This window comes from Dipodomys spectabilis, unplaced genomic scaffold (assembly GCF_019054845.1).
Source record: "Dipodomys spectabilis isolate Male_0828 unplaced genomic scaffold, ASM1905484v1 ptg000147l, whole genome shotgun sequence".
Lineage (NCBI taxonomy): Eukaryota > Metazoa > Chordata > Mammalia > Rodentia > Heteromyidae > Dipodomys > Dipodomys spectabilis.
Window position 1 is genome coordinate 8678926 of NW_024870824.1, and position 25411 is coordinate 8704336.

General features: G+C 48.7%; 1 protein-coding gene and 1 long non-coding RNA gene across 3 annotated transcripts in view; one reads left to right on the plus strand and one right to left on the minus strand.

The window, feature by feature from the left end:
- Positions 1-13282, minus strand: part of Arap3 (ArfGAP with RhoGAP domain, ankyrin repeat and PH domain 3) — a 28380-nt gene extending 15098 nt beyond the window's left edge. Inside the window, exons 1-17 of one of the 2 annotated variants that reach the window (XM_042692119.1) lie at positions 13262-13282; positions 11115-11652; positions 10944-11005; positions 10744-10855; positions 6554-6754; positions 6322-6391; positions 5821-5941; positions 5543-5727; positions 5353-5459; positions 4649-4848; positions 4467-4552; positions 4173-4355; positions 3888-4023; positions 3399-3515; positions 2803-2950; positions 2614-2716; positions 208-427 (exon numbers count right to left, since the gene is read on the minus strand). In XM_042692119.1, the coding sequence (XP_042548053.1) occupies positions 208-427; positions 2614-2716; positions 2803-2950; positions 3399-3515; positions 3888-4023; positions 4173-4355; positions 4467-4552; positions 4649-4848; positions 5353-5459; positions 5543-5727; positions 5821-5941; positions 6322-6391; positions 6554-6754; positions 10744-10855; positions 10944-11005; positions 11115-11635 (2572 nt within the window). In that variant the 5' untranslated portion in view covers positions 11636-11652; positions 13262-13282. Of the gene's footprint in view, positions 1-207; positions 428-2613; positions 2717-2802; positions 2951-3398; positions 3516-3887; positions 4024-4172; positions 4356-4466; positions 4553-4648; positions 4849-5352; positions 5460-5542; positions 5728-5820; positions 5942-6321; positions 6392-6553; positions 6755-10743; positions 10856-10943; positions 11006-11114; positions 11733-13261 lie in introns of those variants that run through there. The other variant, XM_042692120.1, reaches the window with a different exon arrangement.
- LOC122118189 lies at positions 6675-24623 on the plus strand. Its single transcript, XR_006149295.1, has 3 exons — positions 6675-6764; positions 20571-20576; positions 24613-24623. It is a non-coding gene; the product is annotated as an uncharacterized LOC122118189 (long non-coding RNA).
- The last annotated feature ends 788 nt before the right edge of the window (positions 24624-25411 follow it).

Genomic DNA, 25411 nt, shown 5'->3' on the forward strand with positions numbered 1-25411 from the left:
TAGTTTTCTGGTGGTTTATTGGAGATAAGCGTCTCATGGACTTTCATGCTTGGGCTGGCTTTGAACTGATCCTCAGATCTCAGATTCCTGAGTAGCTAGGATTACAGGTGTGAGCCACCAGCGCCTGGCATAAATCCCCAAATTTAAAAAGGTCCACTCTTACCCACCCCTATGGCTTCCTTCAGCCCTGTCCGCACCCCTGCTTACTGATCTCCTGCAGCCGACGTAAATGCACCATGTCCTCAGGGGCTGGTGGGCCAGGGCCTGGTGCTGGACACAGGAAGAGGTGGTCACCACGAAGAAGGCCAAACGCTGATAGCCAAAGTCCAGGGGCCAGGGCTGTATGGGAGGGGGACCGCAGGCACAGGCGGCCCAGCCGCAGCAGTCCTGGGCCCAGCAGCTGGTGACAGCTGAGTGGGGAAAACCACTGTGGAAGCAGAGAGAAGATGGGAAGAGACAAGGAGGGAATGAAGAATGAGAAGATGGGGGAAACCAGAAGTGGAGGGAATAGAATGGCGAGAGATAAAAGGAGGTGACATGACATGGACAGAGAAAGACAAGAAAGAAATTCAGTTCAATTCACTTCAACCATCATAGAGATGACCCACTGTTGTCCCAACTTTGTGTCTCAACTGGGATGTGGGATGAGAAACAGTGAATAACCAATATATTCTATTGCTGGTCTATCCTGCCTCAGGGTACTGGGGAGAATCTTCCTGGAAGAAGAGGTGTTGAGTTTTACCTCAAAGCAATGCTTCTCAGACTACTCGTGGTAAAGGACTAGGGTTTTTCATTTGCCTTTCTTTCTTTTTTTCTTTTAAGTTTTAATCTGTCACTACTCAATACCTATGTTCAAAATAATAAAAATGAATTTTCAGAAAACTAAGATAATAAAAGCAAAGACATACAAACCCTTTACTTGTCTAATTAGATTCAACACATAAAATTACTCTGCCAAATTGCTCTAATCGATTCAAAATGCTTCCTCTCAAGTTCTGTGCTTATCCTATCATGGAAAAGAACAAACAGTCCAGGGACAGTGTGATGTGACAGTATTCATACCGCATTGGGTAGCACTGCCTTAGAGGATGAATGGAACTTCTGGAAAGTATAGAAAATATAAGAGTAGACTTAGACCTGCCTGGGAAGGCAGAGCCCTCAAAGGATCGGAGATGGTTTGTTAGTTTGAGGAGAACTATAGGAATTATAGGTCAGAGCTAAGAATTTCTTACAGATGCCTATCAGCTGTTGGAGAGATGACTTGGAGATGCCAGAAGGTGGCCATTGGCCTTGGACATGGATGTCACTGGTAACCTGCAGAGTAGCAGCTTGGGAGAGCCTGGGTGAGAGGAAGGCAGCTTTAAGGTGTTAAAGAGAATCTTCAGGGCTGGGAAGGTGGCTCAGTGGTAGAGCGCTTGCCTTGCATGCATGAGGCCCTGGGTTCGATTCCTCAGCACCACATAAGCAGAAAAAGCTGGAAGTAGCACTGTGGCTCAAGTTGTAGCACTAGCCTTGAGCTGAAGAGCTGAGGGACAGTGCCCAAGCCCAGAGTTCAGGCCCAATGACTGACAAAAACAAAAAAGAAAAGAAAAAGAAAAAAAAAAGAATCTTCAGGCTGCACACAACTTTCTGAGAATTCAGGAGAGGGAGGAGGGCACTGGGGTGAAAAGTAGAAGATGGAGCAGAGATTGAGGAAAAGCTGTTTTAGGATGGAAGAGATTGTCATCATCATCATCATCATCATCATCATCATCATCATCATCATCATCATCATTTCAACACCCACACATGGAAGGCTTGCTGTGTGTGGGCCCTTACATGTCACTTAATCCTCATCCCTAGGGGATGAGTCTTTTACACCTACTCTGCAGACATAGAAAAGCTCCCCACACCGAGAGTTTGTAGGATTCAAATCTCAGGATGACTCTAGGGCCTGAACTTTTTATTCTAGAAATGGAGAGATTGGCTTGCTCAGGCATAAAGAGAAGTAAGATAGAGAGAAGAATAGTTTTGCCAGTTAGAAAATGAGGGAGCAGAGTCCAGCACTGGTGCCTCATGTCTGTTACCCTACCTACTCAGAAGGCTGAGATCTGACAGTCACAGTTACAAGCCAGCCCAGGCAGGAAAGTCCATCTATAATTAACCACTTCGAAAAAGCCAGAAGTAGTGCGCTGGCTCAAGTAGAAGAGCACTAGCCTTGAGTAAAAGAAGTTCAAGCCCCAGAACTGGCAAACAAAACAAAACAGGACAAAGTAACAACAACAGCAACAAAAACAAACCTGTGGAGCAGGGTAGTAGGAGTGAGTGGCAGCTGCTCTGTGGAAGAGGTTAGAGCACAGTGAGGTTGGAGTCCCATAGTCTGATGCCTCTGTGACCGTGACCAATGACTAAGTAGCCTCTAAGAGTGAGTTTTCTTATTTATAAATATTAATCATCTTCAACTGTGGTGGGTTGTAAAAATTAAATGAGATATAGGTGTCAAACAGAGGACTGGCACAGATAATAAGTACTCAGTTTGTTAATGGAAATGATCAGCATGGCTAGATGAATATGACAGGACAAGACAGGGCAGATAAGGTCAGAGCTGTTGGGGAGGGGTTTTAGCTACCTCACCTTCCCCACTGCACTGATCCAGGCCTCCAGACTGTCTGCTCCATCTGTGCCAAAATGCTGGATCCTCCCTCCAGTGAGGATGAGCTCAAAGGAAAAGGGGATCCTGCAGAGAAGATAGGGGTTAGGGAGAAATAGGAGGCAAAGAGGAGGGAGCTGTGAGATAGGGATTGGGAAGGGCACAGCCATTACCTGTCAAGGTCACCCGAGTCTGAGGGTGGGGGACTCACCCCCAGACATACAACATCCTGGGGCTGAATGAGGCTGAGGGGCTCAGGGCTGCTCTCAGAAGCAAACATTTCCAGTGCAGCTCCCAGCACACACCACAGGCGAGGAGGAGCTAAGTGGGAGAGAGATGGTCGAGGAGCAGCAGACCTCTGCCCCTGTTGTCATAGTTACCATTGCCCAGATATTTATTCTATGCCAAGTCTTCTGCCTCTGGATGATCCCAGTTCAACCTCCTCAACAATCCTCTGAGATATTACATTCCTTCTGTTTTGCAGATGGAGAAACTGAGGTCCCAATTGGAGCAGCATATCCAAATCATATACATAGGAAGTAGCAGAGTGGGGATTTGACCCAGGCAGTCTGTCTTCAGAGGAGACTCTTCTCTATCACCCAGTCTTCCACCTGGCATGGCTACTCCATCATTCCCAGCATCCCAGCCTATTCTAGGCCTTTTCCCACTTTCTCATCCCATCCTGTCCCCCCTGTCCCTTTGCAGCCCATTTGTGCCTGTCTCACACTGTATGCCCCTTGTCTCCTCCCATCCATTGGCTTCCCCTCACCATCTCGGCCCTTGCGAGGAGGTGGAGGCCCAGCCTTGTTGCTGATGGGACCACAGTACAAAAAGCTGCTGTAAGTGGCAGGTACCACCACTTCATTGTAGACACCAGGAGAAGGGTCTGCAAAAAGAAGACGGGATCAAGTTAGGCCAATGAAATGGGATGGTCTGACCTCCAGTGGGGAAGGGATCCAATGAGAGAAAGCCATGGACTCAACTCTACAGGCAGCATGGCTAAGCAGAGCCCAATGTGGCTGGATCCATCACTATCCAGACTGGAAGAGGGTGGCAGGGATGAGGGGACAAGGAGGCCTCTAGCCTAATGCTGGTTCACTGGCTCTCCCCAATAGTCAGACAACTAGGCAAGTGGCTGTAGGTGGGGATTTCAGAGCATGGGCCATTCTGTAAGTGACACAGGCCCTCTGGCCTGTCCAAATGGAAATCAGCCTTGTTAAGCTGATCACACCTTAGAACAATCAACTGAGAGGATTACCTGAGGGTAGAAGGCCAGGAAAGCTGCCATCAAGTGCTGAAGGGGACCAGGGCTCCTCAACTTCAGAAGCATCCACACAGAGAAGCTGGGTCATGGTCTTCAATAAGTTGGGTCCTGCCACAGCTGCACACAGTGCCTGAAGCAGATAAGGGCCTCTGTCAGCTCCAAGCCATGGAGACAGTCCTCTATCGCCAAAACCAGCCCCTGCCACCCAAGACTGGGTATTCCAATTCATATACTGACTACCTCCGCCTTCCACCATGAGCCTCAACTCATGCCTCCTACCTGGAGAAGCTGGTTATGATCTGGATGCTGAGGATGGGGCTTCCGGAAGAGACCTAGCCGGTACTTTCGGGAAATGAACTCTCCCCTGTGGCCAGGGGTCGAATCAGGATGCAGGCCCTCACCAGCAGGTAATGCCCATGCCCAGAAGCGGTTGGCACGATTGTTTCCCAGGACAATAAACAACTGTAGGATAACAAGGGACAAAGGCAAATGACCAGCACTCAAGTATCCCCATACACCCAATCCTGTCCCCATGCTGGGCCTGAGGATGTTCTTCCATTCCTCCCTCCTCACCTGTACTATTTCATTACTCCAGACACTTGTGTCTAGCTTCAGGCTCTGCACCTTGGAGATCCCAGAGCCCAGGGCCCGGTGCTGACCTGTTAGAATATGAGGGGCAGGTGAACGGGTACTCTAAAGACCTCCTGCCCCAGCCTCTTTCTCTTCCCATTTGGGTTTGAGGCCCCAGCCCTCACCTGCACACTGCTTACAGATGACCACCCCCAGGTTGACAGCAGCCCAGTCTGGGCGGGAGGCCCCACAGTCCGCACAGTGCCGGTTTGCCCGATTTGACCAGATCTTCTCAGCCACCTCGTAGTCAGACAGGGTCTCGGTTACTGCTTCCTGCAGAGCGGCTGCCCAGCTCTGCCGAGCCCCCCCAGATTCGGCTGTGAAGCTGAGGGGTGGACAGCCAGTCTGTGGGCATGGACCTCCCTTCACATCCCATCCCAAGGCCATTCTTAAAGGAGCTCCACAAAGCCATATCGTGATCAGCCTAGTTCCTTCTAAAATCTTGACTTTGTGCTCTGGACTTTCAGCAGCATATATCCATTAACACACACGCTCGCGCGTGCGCGCGCGCGCGCGCACACACACACACACACACACACACACGCTACGACTTGAATTCAGGGTCTAGATGCTGTTCCTTAGCTTTTTCACCCAAGGCTTGTACGCTATCATTTGAGACACACCTCTACTTGCAGCCTTTTGCTGGTTAAATGCAGATAAGATTCTCAAAGACTTCTCTTCCTATATGCATGATCCCCAGATCTCAATCTCCTGACTAGCTAGGATCTCTGGTGCCCAGCTCATTAGCATATGCTGAAGAGCCTTTAGTCCTCTCTAGTGCCTCCTCCCAAAGACCCAGAGCCTTGTCTCCCACCATTCCAGGCCCCACCTGAAGCAGCGAAGGGGTGTGAGCAGGTCAAAGCTTCGACTCTTGATCTCCCGGACACTGCATCCTTGCAGTTCAATGAAACAGATCCCAATGCCCAGAGAGAATGCCTGGTGGAGTTGGAGGTAGTGGTACTGTGAGGTGACAGAATGAGTTAAAGCAGGCTCATCAGCCCCAACCCAGCCCGCTTTACCTGCTCACTCTTGTACAGTGCCAGCTCTCCTGGGCTCAAGGCAGCAAACACCTTGGCCTTATGTCCACGCAGCTCCAGCATGCCTGTGCGGAGGGGTCGTGGTGGAGGTGGGGGCCGGGGATGGCCCAGAAGGCGCTGTTCCTTTAGGCAGGTTTGCAACGTGGAGCACCACATGTCCCGCTGAGCTGGTGGGGACAAGGAAGCAAGTGAGTATGCCATGTTCTCTCACACAGCCTCTAGCCCCCCCACCCAGTGTCCCAGGGGGTCCCAGCCCTCACCCTCATTCTCAGTGCGGAACACGAACACCCTCTGGCCGGTAATGACCTGGAACTTGTTGTCTTTGCTGCTTCGGGTCATCTCAATGGCAGTCAGGGGAATCACACCCTTGGGGAAAGGATCCTGGAGAGAGAGTCCAATGGCCCGAGGAGATAGGAGCTGAGTCAGGCGATTAACACTCCATCCACAAGCAATGGCTGTAGCTGTAAAGCCAGCTACCTTCAGTTGCTTCTCTGCAGGCCACCAGTGACTTCAAAGGCCACCTCTGGCCTCCCTAGGTCATCTCTTCAGTATCTCATACACATCTGTAGGAAACTCTCAGCTCCTCTGACTTTCTGACTCACTCCACTCCCCAACTCTCCTATAATTCTTCACACTAGCTGACTGGCTGTGGTCCTTTGTGGATCTTAGGTGGCCATCCTTCAACCCTCTGGCCTTTCAATCCTGATCCTCTTCACCCCTCTTCTTCTCCCTACTTTCTCAGAGCGTCTCTAGCCCCTCACCTTGTCACTGCCAAAGTACATCAGGCTCTTCCCATTGAACTGCACAAAGCGTCTCTGGAAGACATAGTTTCTGAGGAAGGAAGGGGCCAAGATTGGTGGGTGAGTGGGGTTGTATGGGGTGGGGGATCACAGGGTGTGGGAGCACTCAGGATCTGCCTCTTTATCCCTTCCTACCCCACCCTCCGCCACCTCCCAGCATCCTTCTTCTCCCTTCCCTTCCCAGCAGCCTCACCCCTGAGGTGAGAGCTTATCTAGCCAGCTACTGAGCAGGGGCATGGGGCGGTCTGCTGTGGAGGAGAAGCTGGCATAGGGTGAAATGAGGTCATCATTGGTCTCAGGGTCCAGGGTGGGTAGCGAGAGAGTGGAATCCCCAGGTAGCTCCAGACTGGCATAGCCAGCATCTTCCCGTGCTTCCAGATCCTGCCTGCTGAGCCTTTGTAGGGGTCAGAACAGGGAGGAATACACATTAGACACAGCACCCTGAATCCCCTCTCATTTCTCTACCCTCACCCACAACACCTAGTGGAATGCCTGGCAGATACAAGATCTCTTTTCCAAATGGAAAGTAAGAAGGTTGAGATGTCAAAATAACCATGCTTCTTCTTCCCTAAGCATACTTGGAATTTTTAACAATCCCCCTCCTCTGTCATTAGTAGTACATGGGTGGAAAAACTGGTCATACAAATGGCTTCCTGCCTTGGTTGCTCATAGTTAATCAGTGTCTTATAGGTTCTGGCTTCTAAGAAGTACTTGACTTTCTCTCTTTGGACAAATTTTCCATCAGCTTGCAAATTGCCTAACTTCTTTCATTCTTGCCCTCCATCCACAATCCATTTTCCTTCATCTTATAGAGCTCTTTTTAAAATGTAAATGAGCTGGGCACTGGTGCTCAAACCTGTAATTCCAACTACTCAGGAAGCTGAGATCTGGAGGATTGAGGTTCAAAACCAGCCTAGGTAGAAAGGTCTGCAAAACTCTGTCTCCAAAGTAACCAGCACAAAGCATTGCTGGAGCCATGACTTGAGAGCTAGAGTGCCAGCTGAGTGATCGAGAGGCCCTGGGTTTAAATTCCTACCCTGACCTCAGTCAGACCTCATGTTGCATCAACCTCAGCCTTGCTTACTACAGTCTAACCACATTCTTCTCCTTTAGAGCCTTTGTACATATTTTCTTTGCCTCGAACATGCTTCCTTCCTCATCTCCTTATGCTGCTTTTTATCATCCTCCAAATCCCGGTTTATGTCCTTTTCTCAGAGAAACCTTCCCTAACCATCCTGAGCAGACTCACATTACTCCATTAAGTAAGATTCTCACCCTCAATATACTTACGAAACTAAAAAATATCAGTACGTGGGTTTTATAATTTCGCTTTACATCTCTGGGAATGAGGCCCAAGCACTTACAGTTTTGGAGGTTGCCCAGGTTATGAGTCAGCTTTTAGGCTGAAAACCACTAACGCTTCCCTATTTGTTTCCTACTTCACTGAGAAATGGAAGCAATCAGCCAGAACTCCATTGACTCCCATTGCCTTAGCTACCCAGGTTCACACACATATTCAGCCTCCCTTCTGTGACCAATAAACACCCATGTACAGAGACAGCCCTTCCTCTGTGCGCCCCATCCTGCTCCTTTCACTGACAGACATCCCTCTCACTTTTCTACCATTTGTCTCCCTACATTGGCCTCTCATTTACAAACATACATAACATTCCATTCAATACAAAACCTTTTCTTTGACTCCATTTCCACCATCAGCAGTCTTTTTTTTAATCCTTGCAGAAAAAAGCTCAACAAAGTTGTCTATTGTTTTTAACTCCTCTCCTTCCATTCTTTCTTAAACCCACGGACTGGGCTTTCCTCCTTACACTCCAAGACTGCCCTTGTTAAAGTTCTCAATGACCTCTACCTTGCCAATTCTAGTAGTCAGCTCTCAGTCCTATCTTACTCAGCAACAGACCTCTGGGCGACACAAGGCATAGGTGGCCCTTCCCTTCTCCTAATATACTTTGTTCCCTGGGCTCTTCTAAATCACATTCTCCTGGTTTCTTTTCTTCACTAGACACTGCTTTTCAGTCTGTTTGCTAAACCTTCCACTTCCCCTAACTTTCTAGATTGCAGAGGGTACCAGGAATCTGGTCTCATTAGTCCTCTTCTCTGGCTACACCTTCATAACTGTGTATCCCCATGTCAATGCTAAGACCTCCCCAACTGAAGTCTCCAGCTTAGCTCTTTCATCCAAATTCTAGATTTGTGTACACAGTGATCTATCTGTCTTGAATGAATAGTAAGCCCTTCAAATTCAACATGTCCAAAATGGAACTCTGGATAACTGCCCCCCACTTCCACCTCTCACCTGTGTTACCTACAGTCCTTCTTATCTCCGACCATGGCAACTCTATAAATTTTCAGTTGCTCAGAACAGTACTGTCCAACTCAATGTGAACCATGAATTAAATCTCAAGTTTTCCAATAGCAACATTAAAAATTGAAGGAAATATATATGCTTAATTTAATAGTATACTTTATATAGTCCAATATAACCAAACTATTAAGATTTTGGAATGTAACTAACATAAAAATTACTAAGGTTATTTATTTTTATATCTGTTATATTCATCCAGTGTTTTTGTTTGTTTGTTTACTAAGTCTTCAAAACCTGGAAGGTGTCCTACACTTATAGCTTATTTCAATATAGACTTGCCACATCTCATAGCCCTGTAGTTACACGTAGTTAGTGGTTACAAGCTCATACTAAAGTCCTCGAAGTAATTCTTGACCAACTGTCTTTTTTTTCTCACATCTCCAAGTTAACTTGACAAGTTTTCCCTCAAAATCTAGCCACTTCTCATCACTCCCACTTTTATCACAGCATTTTGAGATCTTTCACATAGGTTACTGCAAAAACTGCCAAACTGGCTAAGAACCAGGTCCTCACACCTGCAATCCTATCTACTCAGGAGGCTGAGATCTGAGGATGGCCATTTGAAGCCAACCTGGACAACAAAGTCCATACTGTTACCTCTACTTCATCACTGAAAAGCTAAAAGTGGAGCTGTGTCTCAAGTAGCAGAATGCTAACCTTGAGCAAAAAGGCTCAAGGACAGTGCCCAAGCTGAGTTCAAGCCCCATAAATCACACAAAACCAAATACAAAAACAAAACAAAAACAAAAACAAAAACCCTCCAAACTGGTCTCTACTACTTTTGTTCCTCCCATACATACACCATTTCCAGCACAGCAACCAGAGGGATCCTTTCAAAGTGTAAGTAAAAAACCCTCCAATAACCTCCCATTTCAGAGAGTAAAACTGAAAGTCTCTATAAGGTCCTACCTGTCAGATGGGGCCCTTGACCTCTCTGACATCATCTCTGCCCAGCCAGGCCCATCTGCCCCAACTATGTTGCTGGCCTCCTGACTGCCTCTGCAGTTCCCTGAATGCATACCTTCCTGGAAGCCTCCACATTCTGACCACTTTCCCTGCCTGAGACACCATTCCTGCAGAAATGTTTCAGCTACTTTAGTTTTTGCTGAAATGTTATCTTCTTAATGCTTAGTAATTCTTAATTTAAAAAAAACCCTGCAGTCCCCTATACTGCCTATAGCTCTCTATTCACTATGTATATTAAATAAATTTATTAACTGATCATCTCCCCACAAGAGCAAGAATTTCTATGTACACGCATCTACCCCAAGTGTCTATATTTGGAATGTAACAGTTGTCCAATAAGCATTTGCTGGATGGAGCCAACCACCTGTACTTCTGAGATTCTCAGGAGGCTGAGATCTGAGAATCACAGTTCAAAAGCCAGCCTGGACAGACAAATCTGAATGACTCATCTCCAATTAACCAACAAAAAAGCCAGAAGTGGGAGTGAGGTTCAAGTGGTAGAGTGCCAACCCTGATCAAAAAAATGCAGTTGGAGAGTGAGACCCTTAGCTAAAGGCCCAGTACTAGCACCAAGAAAAAAAAAAATGCTGAATGGAAGAAGGAAAAGTAAAAAAAAAAAAATACCTTCCATCGGATTGAATGCAGAGCCTCTAGTGCTCTACCAGTATTTTTGCTTTTCAAATTGCTTTTCAAATAGGATCTTGTACTTTTTCCAGGCAGGCCTTGGACCATGAGCCTCCTATCTCTGCCTCCCCAGTAGCTGGGATTTCAGGCATGAATCACTACATTTAATCCTCTATATTGAAATTATGGATCTGTTTGTCTACTTGGTTTGTGTTCTGTCTGTCCCACTGAGTCACAAGCTGCCTGAGGGCCTATTATAGTCACCTTGTGCCTTGAATGCCTGGTTGGCATACATCAAGTGTACATTCAATGCACATTTGATAACTAAATGGACACATGGCCACTGTGAGCTCAACTACTCCTCAAGCTTCCCTTATCTTCCTCCCACCATTACCTGATGGAGTACTCACCTGGATTCAGCCCTGTCTTGGCAGACACCTCTGCCCTCTCTTCTGTTGGGGCCACTTGGAACACCTACAGGCTGAACACCATAGTACAGGCAACCTGGATCCATAATGTGCACTGGCAGGGGGTAACAGGGTTAGGTGAGATTATCTGAGGTCCTGATGTGCAAAATCCCGCTTACTGAAACCTAGGATAACCTACCTACCTGTGCCTGTTGTAGGCCTGAGGGCAGGGATGGGGGCAGTTGTCTGAGAGCTGTCTGGAGACCTTAGGAGAAAGATCTGTTAGTTGTGAAGGTAGAGAGAAAGACAGACTGTCCTCATGTCTTGTTCCTCCTCCCCCAGAATAAGATCCCTAAGCAGCCAACCCCACTTACGTGACTTGAGCTGCTTGTGTCCCGCCTCTTAAGTCCAAACCGAAATAGATGGCATTGGGCATCATCTCCACGGTATTCAGGGCTGAACTCTCAGAAGAGGATGTAGGGGGAGGAGGGGAACTTGGGCTGGACTCTGAACTCTTGGACTCTTCTGGTCCCCAGAAGGGTGGGTTCATCCCAGGCCTCTGGGTGGTAGTAGGGCCACTGAGCCCACTAAACACTGTCCTGGGTTTGGGTACAGGCTTGAGGGGCTGGGCTCGAGGGACTGGGCTTGGGGATGGCTCCATGGTACTATCCAGTTTGGGATCCAGGGAGCCCTCTGCAGTGCCTGCCTGCAGCAGGCGCAGGATGCGTTTCCGGTGCCCAGTGGCGTTGATGCCCAACTGCCTCAGCTCCTTGTGGCCCAGATGTTGGGCTGCACTTGCCGTAGCCAGGCCATGCTGCCGGAACGTGTCTGTATACTGCTCCAGATGTACCGCAGCCAGCCACACAGAGATGTCCAGGTCCTGAGGGGCAGCCATGGGGGCTCAGGCCATTGCTGGGGGGGGGGGCAGGGTGAAGGGAGGGCTCAGGCTGAGATTTCCCCCTCCCTGCCCAAAGTCTGAGGCCTGGACAGTGGGTAGCAACCTCCAGTCTTCTTCCAAAGAAAAATGTCCAAAAGGCCTGCTATTCAGAGGCAGAGCTATCCCAGAATTTTATAAAGAACTATCTTCTCACATGAGAGTTATGTGACCTAAGTCATATACAGGAAAGTGGGGTCCAGAGAGGGGAAGGGCTCATTGAAAGTGGTATTAGTGTTAGCCTCTATATTTGCCTTTCTCTGGGTCTGGGTCAAAACTCTGTCCCTACTTATTGCACTCTTCTGGGAAGGGTGGGATAGGAAGTTAGGGGGCAGGGAGGGGTCACATTAGTGGCTTGATTAAACTATAGCATAAGTCACTTGGCTTATGCTATAGTTACTCCTTAAGGGGAGGAGCTAGAGAACCCCACTCCCACTGGCTTCTGAAGCTGAGATTTGGGCGGGACATCCTAATCCTGATCATTCCCAGTGCCTCCTCCCCTTCCACCTATTGTCTCTCTTCAGACTTCCTTCCTCTCCCTCTGGCCTGCCTGCCCCCACATCCTGCCTGGCTTGGTCAGGAGGCCTTCTGGGCTCTAACCATTTGCAATGCATGGGGTCCCAGCCTGGGGAGGGGTCACTTAGGGAATAGAGTTGGGTGGAGAATGGGGTCAGGCAGATGAAGAACCAGAGGCCCAGGATAGCCCAAGTTATTCTTGTCTTCACCCATGTATACCATCCTGCAGGAACTCAGAAGTATAAAGTGGCATGCGTGTCTGTGTGTGCACATGTGCACGCATGCGCGGGTGTATATGCACACACATTTTCTGCAAACCTTCCTTTTCCCTTCCCATACCTACCCAGAGCCTAGGTCTCTACCTGTCAGCAGCACCATTGGGTCAGTCTGACCCTTCCCCTGTTCCCTGACATGGCCATCTCTGCTCCCAGGAATTTTCTCTCAGCTTTGTTTTAGCCTCTACCCTACTTCATCCCCACCCCTACCTCGAAATCCACCTTTGTCCCCCTCCTGGTCCTGCTTTGTTTTGCGCCTGGCAAGAGTGTCCTTGCCTCTGTCCTCATTCTAAGTAGTTCTTATCTATGGCCCGGGACTCCTTGGACCCTGGAGGTCCCTTCAGCCTCTGCCAGCACTGCTCTCTCCAAGTTACTCCTGGTCCAGGTCCCTGACCAGGGCTCCATCTTTGTCCCGGCATCTGTCCCCATGCTTCTCACAGGCTGGGACATCTCCCAGCCAGGCCTGGAGGATGGTCACGGCCCAGTTTCCCCCGATGACTCAGGCCGGGCCCGAGGGCACGGGTCTGGGAAGCAAGAAGCGCTAGAGTGACGGGGGAGGGGGGGGCGGGCCAGGCGACGCGGGGCAGCGCGGGCCAGGCGAAGGAGGGGGTCGGGGGAGGTGGCAGAGGCTGGGCAACAGGAGGGAGGGGCAGGTCGCAGCGAGGAGGGGGAGGGTAGGGGGAGGAGAAGGTAGAGGGCGCAGAGGGGCCCGGGGAGCCCACCAAGGCCCCCGGAGGAGGTGATGGGGTGGAGTCTGGGAAGTAGGGGTCCGGGGGGGGGGGGCGGGGGTCCTCACCTCTCCGCCGCCGCGGTCCGCTCCCGGTACCCGCAGAGCTGTCCGAGGCCAGAAGTCCAGCGCCGTCCCCGCCTCCCCACCGCCCTCCCCCCGACGGCCCGGCCCCGCCCTGCTCCTCCCCGCCCCTCCGGTTCCCCCTACCTGGGTCCCCACTGCTCCCCCCCGCCACGGCCGGCCGCGGGCCTGAGCCACTTGTGCAAGCGCTCACCTTCTGCTGATTCGGTCCCTTACCCAACTGCTCTACTTATCTGGGTTCTGCCCCCTCTCTGCCCCCGTCCCAGAGTGAGACAAGGCCCCAGGACAAAGACAGGAACCAGACCACAGATAGGACAGAAGTACAAACAGAGAAAGGAAGAGCGCTGCACAGGGGATGAGGGGTCGGGCTCTGTCTCACTCCCAGCAGTGTGGCTGGACCGGACACCTAGTTGAGGGATGGGGGGCAGCCTTGGCACATGGGGCGAAGGTCTAGCAGAGGCGTCTCATCAGCTTCCACCATCCCAAAGGCCCGATCTAGGTTTCTTCCAAGGAATAAAGGTCAGCAAAGCAATGACCCCCTTTCCCCCCTCCCAAACCAGGGATTGTAGGGTTGAGGCTGGCGCCCTGGGGCCTCAGTGACCAAACAAAGAGCCTTTCCATTCTTGGACCAAGCCTCTTCTCTTACTTTCCCACTTGAACATTGCCAGAAGGCTGAGAAGAAAGTGCTCATTTCCCCTCCTCCATTTGCAGAACCCCCCCCCCCACACACACACACATATACATACACACTGGAGGCTGGCCTCCGAGAGTCAAAGTCACTTCCTCCACAAAGCAGGGCCAGTACCTTAGCTGTGTGGGGTTTAGGGGGGGGGGTGCCCCCCCACCAGCCAGCTGTGTTTTCCTGTTTGTATAAGAGGAAGTTGGCTGTGAGTCAGCAGACACAGGAACTATCAGTAGCCGGGGAAGACCCCAGCCTCAGGGGAAGTGGCTCTCACCTCTTCCAACTAACTGCCTAGCTCAGGAAAGGACTGTCATCGTCAGCCTTCCTTACAGGGAAATAATAATAATAATCACAATAGCTACTAGTTATTGAGAGCTGCCTATATCCCAAGCCCTGTGCAAACTTTGCTTAGCAAACTTCAAATATTCGTCACAATATTCCTATTAGAGACTTTCATTACCCCCCATTTTTGCAGGTAAGGGGACATTAAACAACATACTAAAGCCAGGTGCTGGTGGCTCAGGCCTGTAATTCTAGCTACTCAAGAGTCTGAGATCTGAGGATCCTGATTCAAAGCCAGTAATGGGCAGGAAAGTCTATGGAACTCATCCCCAATTAACCAACAATAACAACAACAAAAAAGTGCCAAAAGTAGAGCTGGGGCTCAAGTGATAGAGGTCAAAGACTTCAGAAAAAACAAACAAACTCAGGGGCAGCACCCAAGCCCTGAGATAAAGCCCCAGGATCAACATAACAAAATAAAAACTTGCTCAAAGCCAGGCACAGGTGGCCCCTGCCTGGAATCCTAGCTATACAGGAGGCTGAGATCTGAGGATTGCAGTTCAAAGCCAGCCCGAGCAGAAAAGTCCATGAGAATCTTATCTCCAATAAACCACTAAAAAAACTAAAGTAGGGCTGTAGCTCAAGCAGTAGAGCACTAGCCTTGAGCTGAAGAAAGTAGGGACAGCGCCCAAGTCCAGAGTTCAAGCCCCATGACGATGACAACAACAACAACAAAAACTTGCTCAAAGCCCTGCAACTAGAAAAGGACCAACCAATTCTCCAAGCCACCCACAGCCCTGGAGAAGATCCTGGAGCAAGATGAATAAGCACAGAGCCTCTTCTCCACATAGGCAGTGATTGGGCAACCTATGGTGGCGGTATTGACAGCACTTCTCATAGATCTTCAGGTTGAAGGGCTGAAATTAATCAAGAGCACAATTGCTTCCCTCTGAAACCCATCCATTTCTTCACTAGGACTGGCTTCCACTTTGCTGCTCCCTCTCAATAATAGAACTTAGCAGAGATCTGGAACTTTCCTTCAATTGCATGGAGGTCTAGGATGCTTCCTCCCAACTTTTCTTAACCCTCTTTCTCCCTCACAGCTCTCTCAGCCCCAGGACCCCTTCTCTCATAGGCATTTCCACCTTATGTATCATCCTGCATTTGGCTGTTCCTTATTGGAGAATCTAAACTAATCCAGCAAGAAAAGAGAAGTACAAGAAAACCCAGGGTGGCTGGATGCCGGTGGCTCACGCGTGTAATCCTAGCTACTCAGGAGGCTGAGATCTGAGGATCGTAGTTCAAAGCCAACCCGGGCACAGAAAGTCCATGAGACTCAACTCCAATAAACCACTCAGAAAACTGGAAGTGATGCAGTGGCTCAAGTGGTAGAGCGCTAGCCTTGAGCTGAAGAGCTGAGGGACAGCGTTCAGGCCCAGAGTTCAAGCTGCATGACCAACAAAAAAAAAGAAAAGAAAACCCAGGGCACAGGGTCTGAGGAGATGGGCTCAGGGAGTGGATGGTGAACACATGTAAGATTTCTGATTATCTTTTTGCTCTGTATTCCCTTTGGCAATCAAATAAAGCACATGGACCTTGTCTCACAATAATGTTTCAAAGTACATAAAATGAGATATATAGTATTATAAAGGAAACCAATTGTATCGCAATAAAATTATAAAATTATTTTAATGTAGTATAGTAATGTATGTGCCTTTTTATTAATGCTTTAAATAAGATGTCGTGTTAGGTTGATACCTCATATAATTTTCAAGTAATGATGAATGCAAATGATAGTTCAAAAGATCTGTGAAATTGTATTATAAGAGGAAAATATATGTGATCTCTACTGGTATCAGAACCATTTATAGCTAATATGACTGACTTGTTTATGTAGTTATAATAGAAGGAAATAGTAAATTTCAGGTAGAGATTAATTAGAATAACATAATTTTTTTCCAATCTAAGTTCCATGACTCTTAAGTTAAGGAGACTGGGCCAGAAGTTCAGGGCCAACACTCAAAAAAGGAGACCCAACTTCCTCCTTCAGGCCATACTTCTCTGGATCAACAAGATGGGGTGGGTGGAGGCTACTGTTCTTGCGTTGTATCTCTCTCTCTCTCTCTCTCTCCTTCTCCCTCTCCCTCTCCCCCTGCCTCTGTCTCTGTCTTTGTCTCTCTGTCTCTGTCTCTCTATCTCTCTGTCTCTTTCTGGCTTCCCCCTGCCCTTTTTGTTTGTGTGTGTGCCAGTCCTAGGGCTTGAACTCAGGACCTGGGCACTGTCCTGGAGCTTTTGTGTTCAAGGCTAGTGCTCTACCATTTGAGCCACCGCTCCGTTTTTTACTTTTTTGGTGATTAATTAGAGATAAGAATCTCACATTTTCCAGCCTGGGCTGGCTTTGAGCCTCACATTTCAGCCCCTTGGGTAGCCCAGCTCCTTTTCCCTTTTAAGTCTCATCCCTTTTCCTCTCTTCCCTTCTCCCTTCTTTTCCCCTCTTCTCCCTTCCCTTTCCTTCCCTCTTCTCTTCTCTTATCTCTTCTCTCCTACTTCTTTTTTTGTACATTTTTTAATTGTAAAAATGCTGTACAGAGACCTCTCCTTCCTTCTTTTCTTCCTTCTTCTTTTCTTCCTTCCTTTCTTCCATTAGTGTAGATTTGAACTTAGGGCCTGAGTGCTGTCCCTGAGCCTCTTTGTGCTCAAGGCTATCTCTCTACCATGTGAGCCACAGCACCAATTTCAGTTTTTGAGTGGTTAATTGGGGATAAGTGCCTGGGTTGGCTTCAAAGCACCATCCTCAGATCTCAGCCTCCTGAGTAGCTAGGATGACAGGTATGAGCCACTGGCACCCAGTTTTTTTTCCCTCCTCCTCCTCCTCCTCCTCCTCCTTCTTTTTGTTGGTCATGGGCCTTGAACTCTAGGACTGAACGCAGTCCCTCAGCTCTTCAGCTCAAGGCTAGAGCTCTACCACTTGAGCCACTGCACCACTTCCAGTTTTCTGAGTGGTTTATTGGAGATAAGAGTCCCATGGACTTTCCTGCCTGGGCTGGCTTTGAACCACAATCCTCAGATCTCAGCCTCCTGAGTAGCTATGGTTACAGGTGTGAGCTACCGGTACCCAGCTTTTCCCCCCCCCTTTCTTTTATCTTTATATTTATTTCCTTGTCTCCCCTTCTGTCTCTTTCTTTTTCTCTGTCTTCCTCTGAGTGCATTTCTGTCTTTCCTTTCTCTGAATCTGTGGTTTTCTGTGTGTTTATCTCTCCATCTTCTGTCTGTTTCTGTCTGTGCATCTCTCTCTGTTCCTTCCCATAATCTCTGGCTGATGTGATTGAACAGATTCAAAGGGAATCGTTGCAGCCTAAGCACAGCAAGGCAAAGAGAACCCTTTGATATTAGGGTCACTGGGAACTTGAAGAGGCATGCGATGGAGCTTCAGCCTCTGGCCTGCAAGGCATGAGCCACTTCTCCATGTTCATGTTCTTAGCCTTTGTAAGGGCAGAAACAGGTCACGCAGGGATGAATGAGGGTGAAAGCAGCTGGTGGAGACCCCCGCTGCAGCGGCTATACTAAAGTCTCTGTGCATCTGAATATGAATACAGCAGTGTCTTCCCCGGACTCTTCTCCATGGAGCTTCTGTTCAGTTCATTTAGCTTCCATCCATATACTGTACTTGCAGCATTGCTTTTTCTCTGGTAAGGGCCCAGGGACTCAAGCCTGGCATGGAGCAGGCCTGCAGTGGATGTCATCCTGGTCTGTTGTCGATGGGCACAAGGCAGTTCAGTGGGCTAGGGAAAGGGAGGCTGATTTCTGGAGCTTGACCTTCTCTCAATATTGTAAACCTGCCTGATTTGCAGATTCATTATATATAGAACAGAACACACTAATCAGCAGAGGGAGTGGCAGAATCAGCAGAAAGGAATTCTCCAGTATCTCCTTCCACATCTCCCATCTCCCACCCAAATAGTAAATAGACTACAGCAGCCACAGTTGCTTTGAATACCACTTTGGCCACCAAACCACTTGGCCACTAAAAGGGAAGCTGTATAGCAATTAAGAGCAAAGTTGTACAGTAAACCCTGACTCTATCTGCACGAGCTGTGTGAGCTGAGCAGGGTATTTAGGCCTGCGTACCTCTCTTTCTTTTTCTGCAAAATGGAAATGCTGACAGGCTTGTTGTGAAGATGAATCCATGGGAATATCTGGGTAATATGTGGAAAAGGGCTGACGCCCTTTCCACAAGGGCTCAGCATGTATTTCCTGTTCTTGTTACTATTTTTACCAGTCACTTCCATGGCAACTCTGGGATATATCCAGCTTTTTTACTACCCCATCAGCCTGGCATATCCGATTACCTGTTTTAATCAATCAGCCTGTGGCATCTTATGGCCCAGTTAGAGCATATTGCATATCTTCTGCTATTCCTACTATTTTCCAAGATTTCTTAGCAGTTTTCTTTTGTTACTTCTCTTTTCTTGTGTGCTGGTTCTGGGACTTGAATTCAGGGTCTGGGTGCTGTTCTTGAGCTTCCCTGAGTGCCTGCTGGCACTCTACCACTTGAGCCATGTCTCCAGCCCTGTCTTCTATTTTTTGAGCATCTCTTCTTGTCAACTTCTGCTCAAGGGGTTAGAAATATGACTATACAGCAGAGTATGAACAGTTTGATGCAAGGGGGCATTTATGAAGGAATCCCCAAATGAATGTGTTATTACAAACTGAGATGCATCTTCAGAAGAGCTACTCTGTAATGATATATAGTAAAGGCAGCTTGTCGCATCTGGGAAGGCTTCTCTAAAAAGTTCTCCTTAAGTTGAAGTGTCAGAATGATAGCAGTAAGTGAGAGTAGGTGAGAAAGCATACTAGGCAAATGAAAATCATGAAATGCAAAGGACCTGAGGCTGGGGTGCCATTCCCTTTCTAGTCTATGACCTGAAGGATTACACTGTCTCCAAAATTCAAGTTGAAACTTAACTCCCAGTGCAATCATATTAGGGAGTGAGGTCTTTATGAGATGAGATAGGTTAGTTGTTGTCTTCCTCCTCCTCCTCCTCCTCCTCCTCCTCCTCCTCCTCCTCCTCCTCCTCCTCCTCCTCCTCTTCCTCTTTCTCCTCCTCTTCCTCCTCCTTCTTCTATTTTGGTGCCTGTCCTAGGGCTTAAACTCAGGGTACTGGGCACTGTCCCCGAGCTTTTTTGCTCAAAGCTGGCACCCTTCCACTTGACCTACAGGTCCACTTCCAGCTTTTTGTGTGTGTGGTGATTAATGGGAGATAGGTCTCACAGACTTTCCTGCCCACACTGGCTTTGAACCACAGTCCTTAGATCTCAGCCTCTTGAGCTCTTGAGTAGCTAGAATTATAGGTGTGAGCCACAGGTGCCCAGCTGGGTCTTTCTTTCTTTCTTTCTTTCTTCCTTCCTTCCTTCCTTCCTACCTTCCTTCCTTCCTTCCTTCCTTCCTTTCTTTCTTTCTTCCAGTTTTTGATTTAAAAACAAATTTAATTGTTACTATAAAGGTGCTATACAGAGGGATTACAGTTATATAAGTCAGGTAAAAAGTCCTTTGTGGACAACGTCACTCTTTTCCTCACTTGAGTTAGTATTTCTTAAGTATGAATTTGACACCACTTTGAAGCACAAAACAGCCTTCAGTAGATACCAAACTTGACAGTGCTTTGATCTTAGACTTCTCAGCATCTGTACTGTGAGTACAAGATTTCTGTTGCTTTTGTATTAGCTCATCTGGGGTTGTTACTTTTGTTATAGCAGCACATATAGACTAAAAACAGTCTCCCACCCTCTGGCTACTTCCCATGCCCCAGTGCATAAACACTACAGGTCCAGAGATCAACCTCATCTCCAAAACACAGCCCATTTACAGGGGACAGCTCTCTCTCTGGGACTAAACTTCCTGACCCCTTTCTTGTCCTATCTACTCCCTCCTTCCTTATCTCTGTGTCAGCCCCTTTCTTTTCTGAAAAGTAGTCAGATGGTTCCTGCCCACTGGGCTCTTTATTTCTTTCTTTTGGGTTGTATGAGTGTATGCTGGTACTAAGGCTTGAACTCAGCGCCTCACTTGGCCTTTTTTGTTCAAGTTTGGTACTCTGCTACTTGATTCACACCTCCACTTCCAACTTTTTAATTGGAGATAAGAGTCTCGCCAATGTTTCTGCCTGGGCTGGCTTTGAACCTTGATGTTCAGGTCTCAGCCTCCTGAGGAGCTAGGATTATAGACCCTGGCTGGAGTAGTCAGACTCAGTTCCTCCAGTGACCACAATGGAGGACCCAAAGGAGAAGATAGCCCTCCCTTTGTCTTCTAGAAGCAGAGACTGTTGAGTGGAGGCTCAGGTTTCTGAGGATGAGCAGGGAAGATCCAAGGCAGGGTGGCACCATGCTTTGATGTTCTAACCACAGCTGCACAGGAGCCACACAGTGACACCACAGGCTGCCTGAGATTGGAACTTCCAGGAGGGGAGGAGGAGGAGCATCTTTGGGTGGTCCACAGCTCCCACCCACCCTCCATCTTTCTTCTGCAGGTCAAAGTGCACCCACAGAATGAGCCTGCCATGCTTCTGGGCTTTGTTGTCTGCTACAAGGTAGCACTTGGCAACCAAATTCTCCTCAATGCCATGTGGCATTTATCCAAGCCTGAAAGTGCAGGAGTACCTCAGAGAGAGCAAGGAGGCAGTCGAGGGATTTAAGAAGAAAGGTTAAATCACTGCCATGCCTTCTCATACCAGAGTCCCCTGGTTCCCCTCTCATTATATCTGACCTCTACACCATAATTTGCCCTTTCTCATTTTCTCCAATGAACAACATTTTCATCCCTCTTAAGAGAGGAGGCACAATCGTGGGTCAATAGGTTCTTTTGTGCAGGATGTGATCTCAGGGGGGAAAAGGGCCAGCTTGAGTCACCAGTTGCCTGTGTGGCTGCTACCTTCTCCCTCCTTCCCTCACCCTCAGCTGTCCCTTTGCAGAACCAGGGTATTGCCAGTGAAGTTACATAGATGATTCTGCCAAGAAGGTCTGATCTCTTGATCACCTTTCCCCTTTAGAATGGTCATTCTTAACTGAGTATGTTGGCGAGTGCCTATAATTTCAGCTACTCAGGAAGTAGAGATTGGGAGGATTGTGGTTTGAGACAAGCCTAGGGGAAAAAAATTAGCAAGACCTCTTCTCAACCAAGAATCCAAGCATGCCATCCTAGCTACACTGGAGGTATTAGGTGATTGGATTTCGGTCTGAGGCCAGCCCAGGGCAAAAATACAAAACCGTATCTGAAAAATAGCCTAAATCAAAGGGAGCTGGGGGCAAGGGTCAAGTGGTTGAGTACATGTCTAGCAGGCATCAAGCCTGAGTTCAAATCCCCATAGTTTGCATGAGCCTGTGTGTGCGTGTGTGTGTGTGTGCACATGCTCACGCGCGCGTGTGTACCTACTGCAGCTCTGGCTTCTTCAGGCTATCAGAACCAATGATCCTGGTCAGTATAGTAATGTCCTCTATTGGTCCACCAGCATGGCAAACTTAAGACATCTAGGTAATCCTTCCAGTTTCCAGCTTAGTGGAAAGTTTACTATAACCCTTAGTGTATGTTTCCCTTCCTGGAAACTAGAACCTCTAACAGTCAGAACCTGCAGTTTGAAGGACAGAAAGCAAATATTCTGCAAGTGTGAGTGTGAGATGCATCATCTCCACTTCCACTTGAATTCCAGGACTTGTAATTTCTCTATGTAGGGACAGTCACACTGCTGGCCACTTCTATGCTGACAAACCTGATTCCCAGGCACACTGCTCCCAAGTGTGCACACTGAACTCCCCTTCATCATCACCCTTTAGAATTGCCCCAAGATGGCCTAATATGGCAAAAGTCCCCCTCCAAATCTTCCAAGCTAGTACACTGACCCTCTATGAACCAGGTCTGAATCCCTTCCTTAACCCTCAGGTGGTCACAGAGAATCTGAAAAGATTCTGAAAAGTTTAGGGCTCAATATCCTTCCACTTGTAACTGCCTGTGATTTCTACTTTATTTCTGACTCCCTGGAAAGGGGACCCTCACCTACATGGGAGTGGGGCTGAGTGCTGCTTCCCCAAGGCCTAGCACCTGATGGTCACCACAGATCCTGCTTGTTAAGTCTCCTGTGCCAAGCATTGTGCTAACAAGCTGGGGTAGGCATATGGGTGAAGAGGTGTAAGGCACACATTTCAAGGAAATTTCAAGGTCATGCTCATGCATGAGAGTCTCAATTGAGCACTTCATCTCATCTTTTGTATTTCATTCCATCTATTGCAATACGCTTGTAAGATGTATTTCATCCTGTAGTCTCACAAAAATGTTGTCATCCCCATTTCATAGATGAGGAAACTGTTTCAGAGGTCAGTTTGCTGAGGACACAGCATTAGAACGGACACAGCCATGTTTTCTGACATCACCATTAAGCTGACAGAACCCATTCACCTTAGCCTGGCCTGAACCCCATGGGCATCTCCCTGCTAGTGATTTTCTGGACAATCGCAGGTCCTTAGGTCCATGGAGACTCATGGTTTTGGACTGGGTTTCAACGCGCACTTGCTGGGCGGCACAGGCGACAAGGACACGTGTTTTGCCCAAGAAGATGCAGAAAGGTCTGCGACCAAGAGGAAGCATTTCAGCAAATATCCACGAGATGGCGCCCTAACACCGAGCCACTGACCTACGGCAGCCTCCCAGCCTCCAGACACCGCGCGAGGTCCTTTGTGTCCTCCACTGGCCAGGGTCCCCAACTCTCCTCATCTCTTCCCGATTTCAGTTTCTTCATTGCTTTTCCTTACTACCCTCAGGAGAAGGACTTGGAATGGTTAAGCTTCTCAAGGCTCTTGGGAGAGACTCTTCTATCCCCTACAAATTGTCTTGACAGGGCCGGAGCCTCCCAAGGCCTTCCCTGCACGCTCTTCCCTCCTTCCCTTTCTGAATTCCCCAGGCCCTCCCTGTCAACTCCCACCCTCTCAGTTTCTGCCAGTCTTCTGAGGCAGGGACCATTAAGGCCGTTTCCACAGATTTGGTGATGCAAATGCATGCAAATATATGCAAATCGCCATGTAAAGGAGGCTTGCCACTGTGGTTCTAAGTGGCTGTCACTGCTTCTCTGACACCTGTTCGGAGACAGCGGCCCTGCCCCCTCCTGTTCCTATGTCTATCTGCTATTTGTCCCCCTTCCCCTCTGACTTGTTTCCCACCCCCCCCACCCCCACTTCCTTCAGACACCCAGAGTGGCTTCTGGTTATGTCAAGATCCCTTAGGTCTTCTCTCCTTGGGGGTCGGGGTGGGGTAGAAAGAAAGAACATTTTATTAGGCAGACTTTTTATTGTTGTTGGTGTCCATCTTGAACTCAGGGCCTGGGATGATGCCCCTGAGCTCTTTTGCTCAAGGCTAGCACTCTACCACTTTGAGCCACAGCATTACTTCCAGGTTTTGAGAGGTTAATTGGAGAATCTCATGGGGACATTTTTGCTCAGGTTGATTTTGAACTGTGATCCTCAGTTCTCAGTCTCCTGAGTGGCTAGGATTAGAGGTGGCCACAGGCACCTGACTAGGCACAAACTTTGACATCTGATAATTTCAACATTTCTTGGCTGTGTGACTTTGGAAAGAAGTTTAACATCTCTGAATCTGTTTCATCATCAATACAATAGGATTAACAATAGTACTCACCAGATCAAGGTGTACAATCCAATGCTGTAAAGATTTTGCTCAGCACAGAGCCTCAGAACAAGTGACTGCTGATCCTATGCTTATCTTTGACCTTGTTGATCATCCTAAGCTCTGAACTCTGGCTGGGAGACAGATATGCAGATGGCCACAGCTCAGGCACATGCATGTGCGTGCACACACACACACACTTGCACACACACACACGCACACACATACATATCACAGCCGACAGTCTCACAAGCTGGTGGGGCGCACGCGTGGTACACACATTCAGAAACACACACAGGAGGAGTCTGTGGGAGGTGGAATCTGAGTCATCGAGACCAGAGCTGTGGGTGGTGCTTTTGTCCTGATTTCCGGGGCTCAGTGCTCCATTTCCAACAAGGAAATGTACAGAGGATAGCACTGCTCACTGCCAGCTGAAGGGCCAGTCCTGTGAGTCCCTTTCTTGCGTTGCCTTCCCTGTGCCGCCCCCCCTTCCCTGCCCCAGGCTTACAGTCTTCCTGGTACCCACCCAGGTCTGTGTCATCTGAGCTTCTTCCCAGCCCTCATTCACTGAGGCCCATCAGCCTTGACGTCAGGCTCTGGGTGACATCACAGGGCAAGTGGGCTTGCTCCCTGGAGGATGCCCTGGGTGAATGTGAGGGGTGGGGAGGAGGAGATTTGAGGGAGACAGCAGAGGGTGGTCATTGAGAGCCCTGTCTTGGGAGGGAGAGACCTGGTGCAAGTCTCTGTCTCAGTGTGACCTTTTGCAGTTGCTTTAACCTCTTCAGGCCTCAATTTCTTTAGCAGTCACATGGAGCTCATGGGAGTTTTGTGGCTTTTCAATGACATAATGCACATCCATATGCAGTTCACTCCGGCTGCATGGTTTTGAATGACGCTGATTGGAGGAGAGAGCATGTGCTCTGGGCAACCCACGCTCAGTGCTTTCCCCTCCTTCCTTGAAGCTGCTCCTCCCCCTACATCACACACTTTGGGGTTCAGAGCCACCTGTAGGATATCAACAGGCGTGTGTGTTGTCTTGCTTTTCTTCTCTGACTAGGAGATGATCCAGTTGCTGCCTTCCCAAGGGGAAGGAAGGACATTCTTGTTTACTGTGCACAGCCAGGTGCTGGGCTGGGAGCCACCCAGGTGCACTCTTTTTAACCTTCCGACAGCTCTGGGATATAGGTCTTACTGTCCCCAGAGTACAAGACAAAGAGAAGCAGAGTGGCTTGCTTGTCCAGGATGCACAGTTGGTAAGTAGAGCCACTGGGACTCTGATCCACTCCCTTTCTGTGCGCTCTGCCTTTCTGCAGCCCTCAACAAGTTTGACTGGTTCATTAGAGCTTGCTGGACACACATCAGGGAGTATCAAGTCCCTGGGGTATGCATCCCCTGCCTTCAAAACTGCCTGAGATTGTCCTACCCATAGAGCAGTTGGGGGGGGTCCCCGTTTCTCAGGTTAGTCTCTGGCGAGTCTGTGGGGCATAGTAGAGCTGGTATGAGCTAG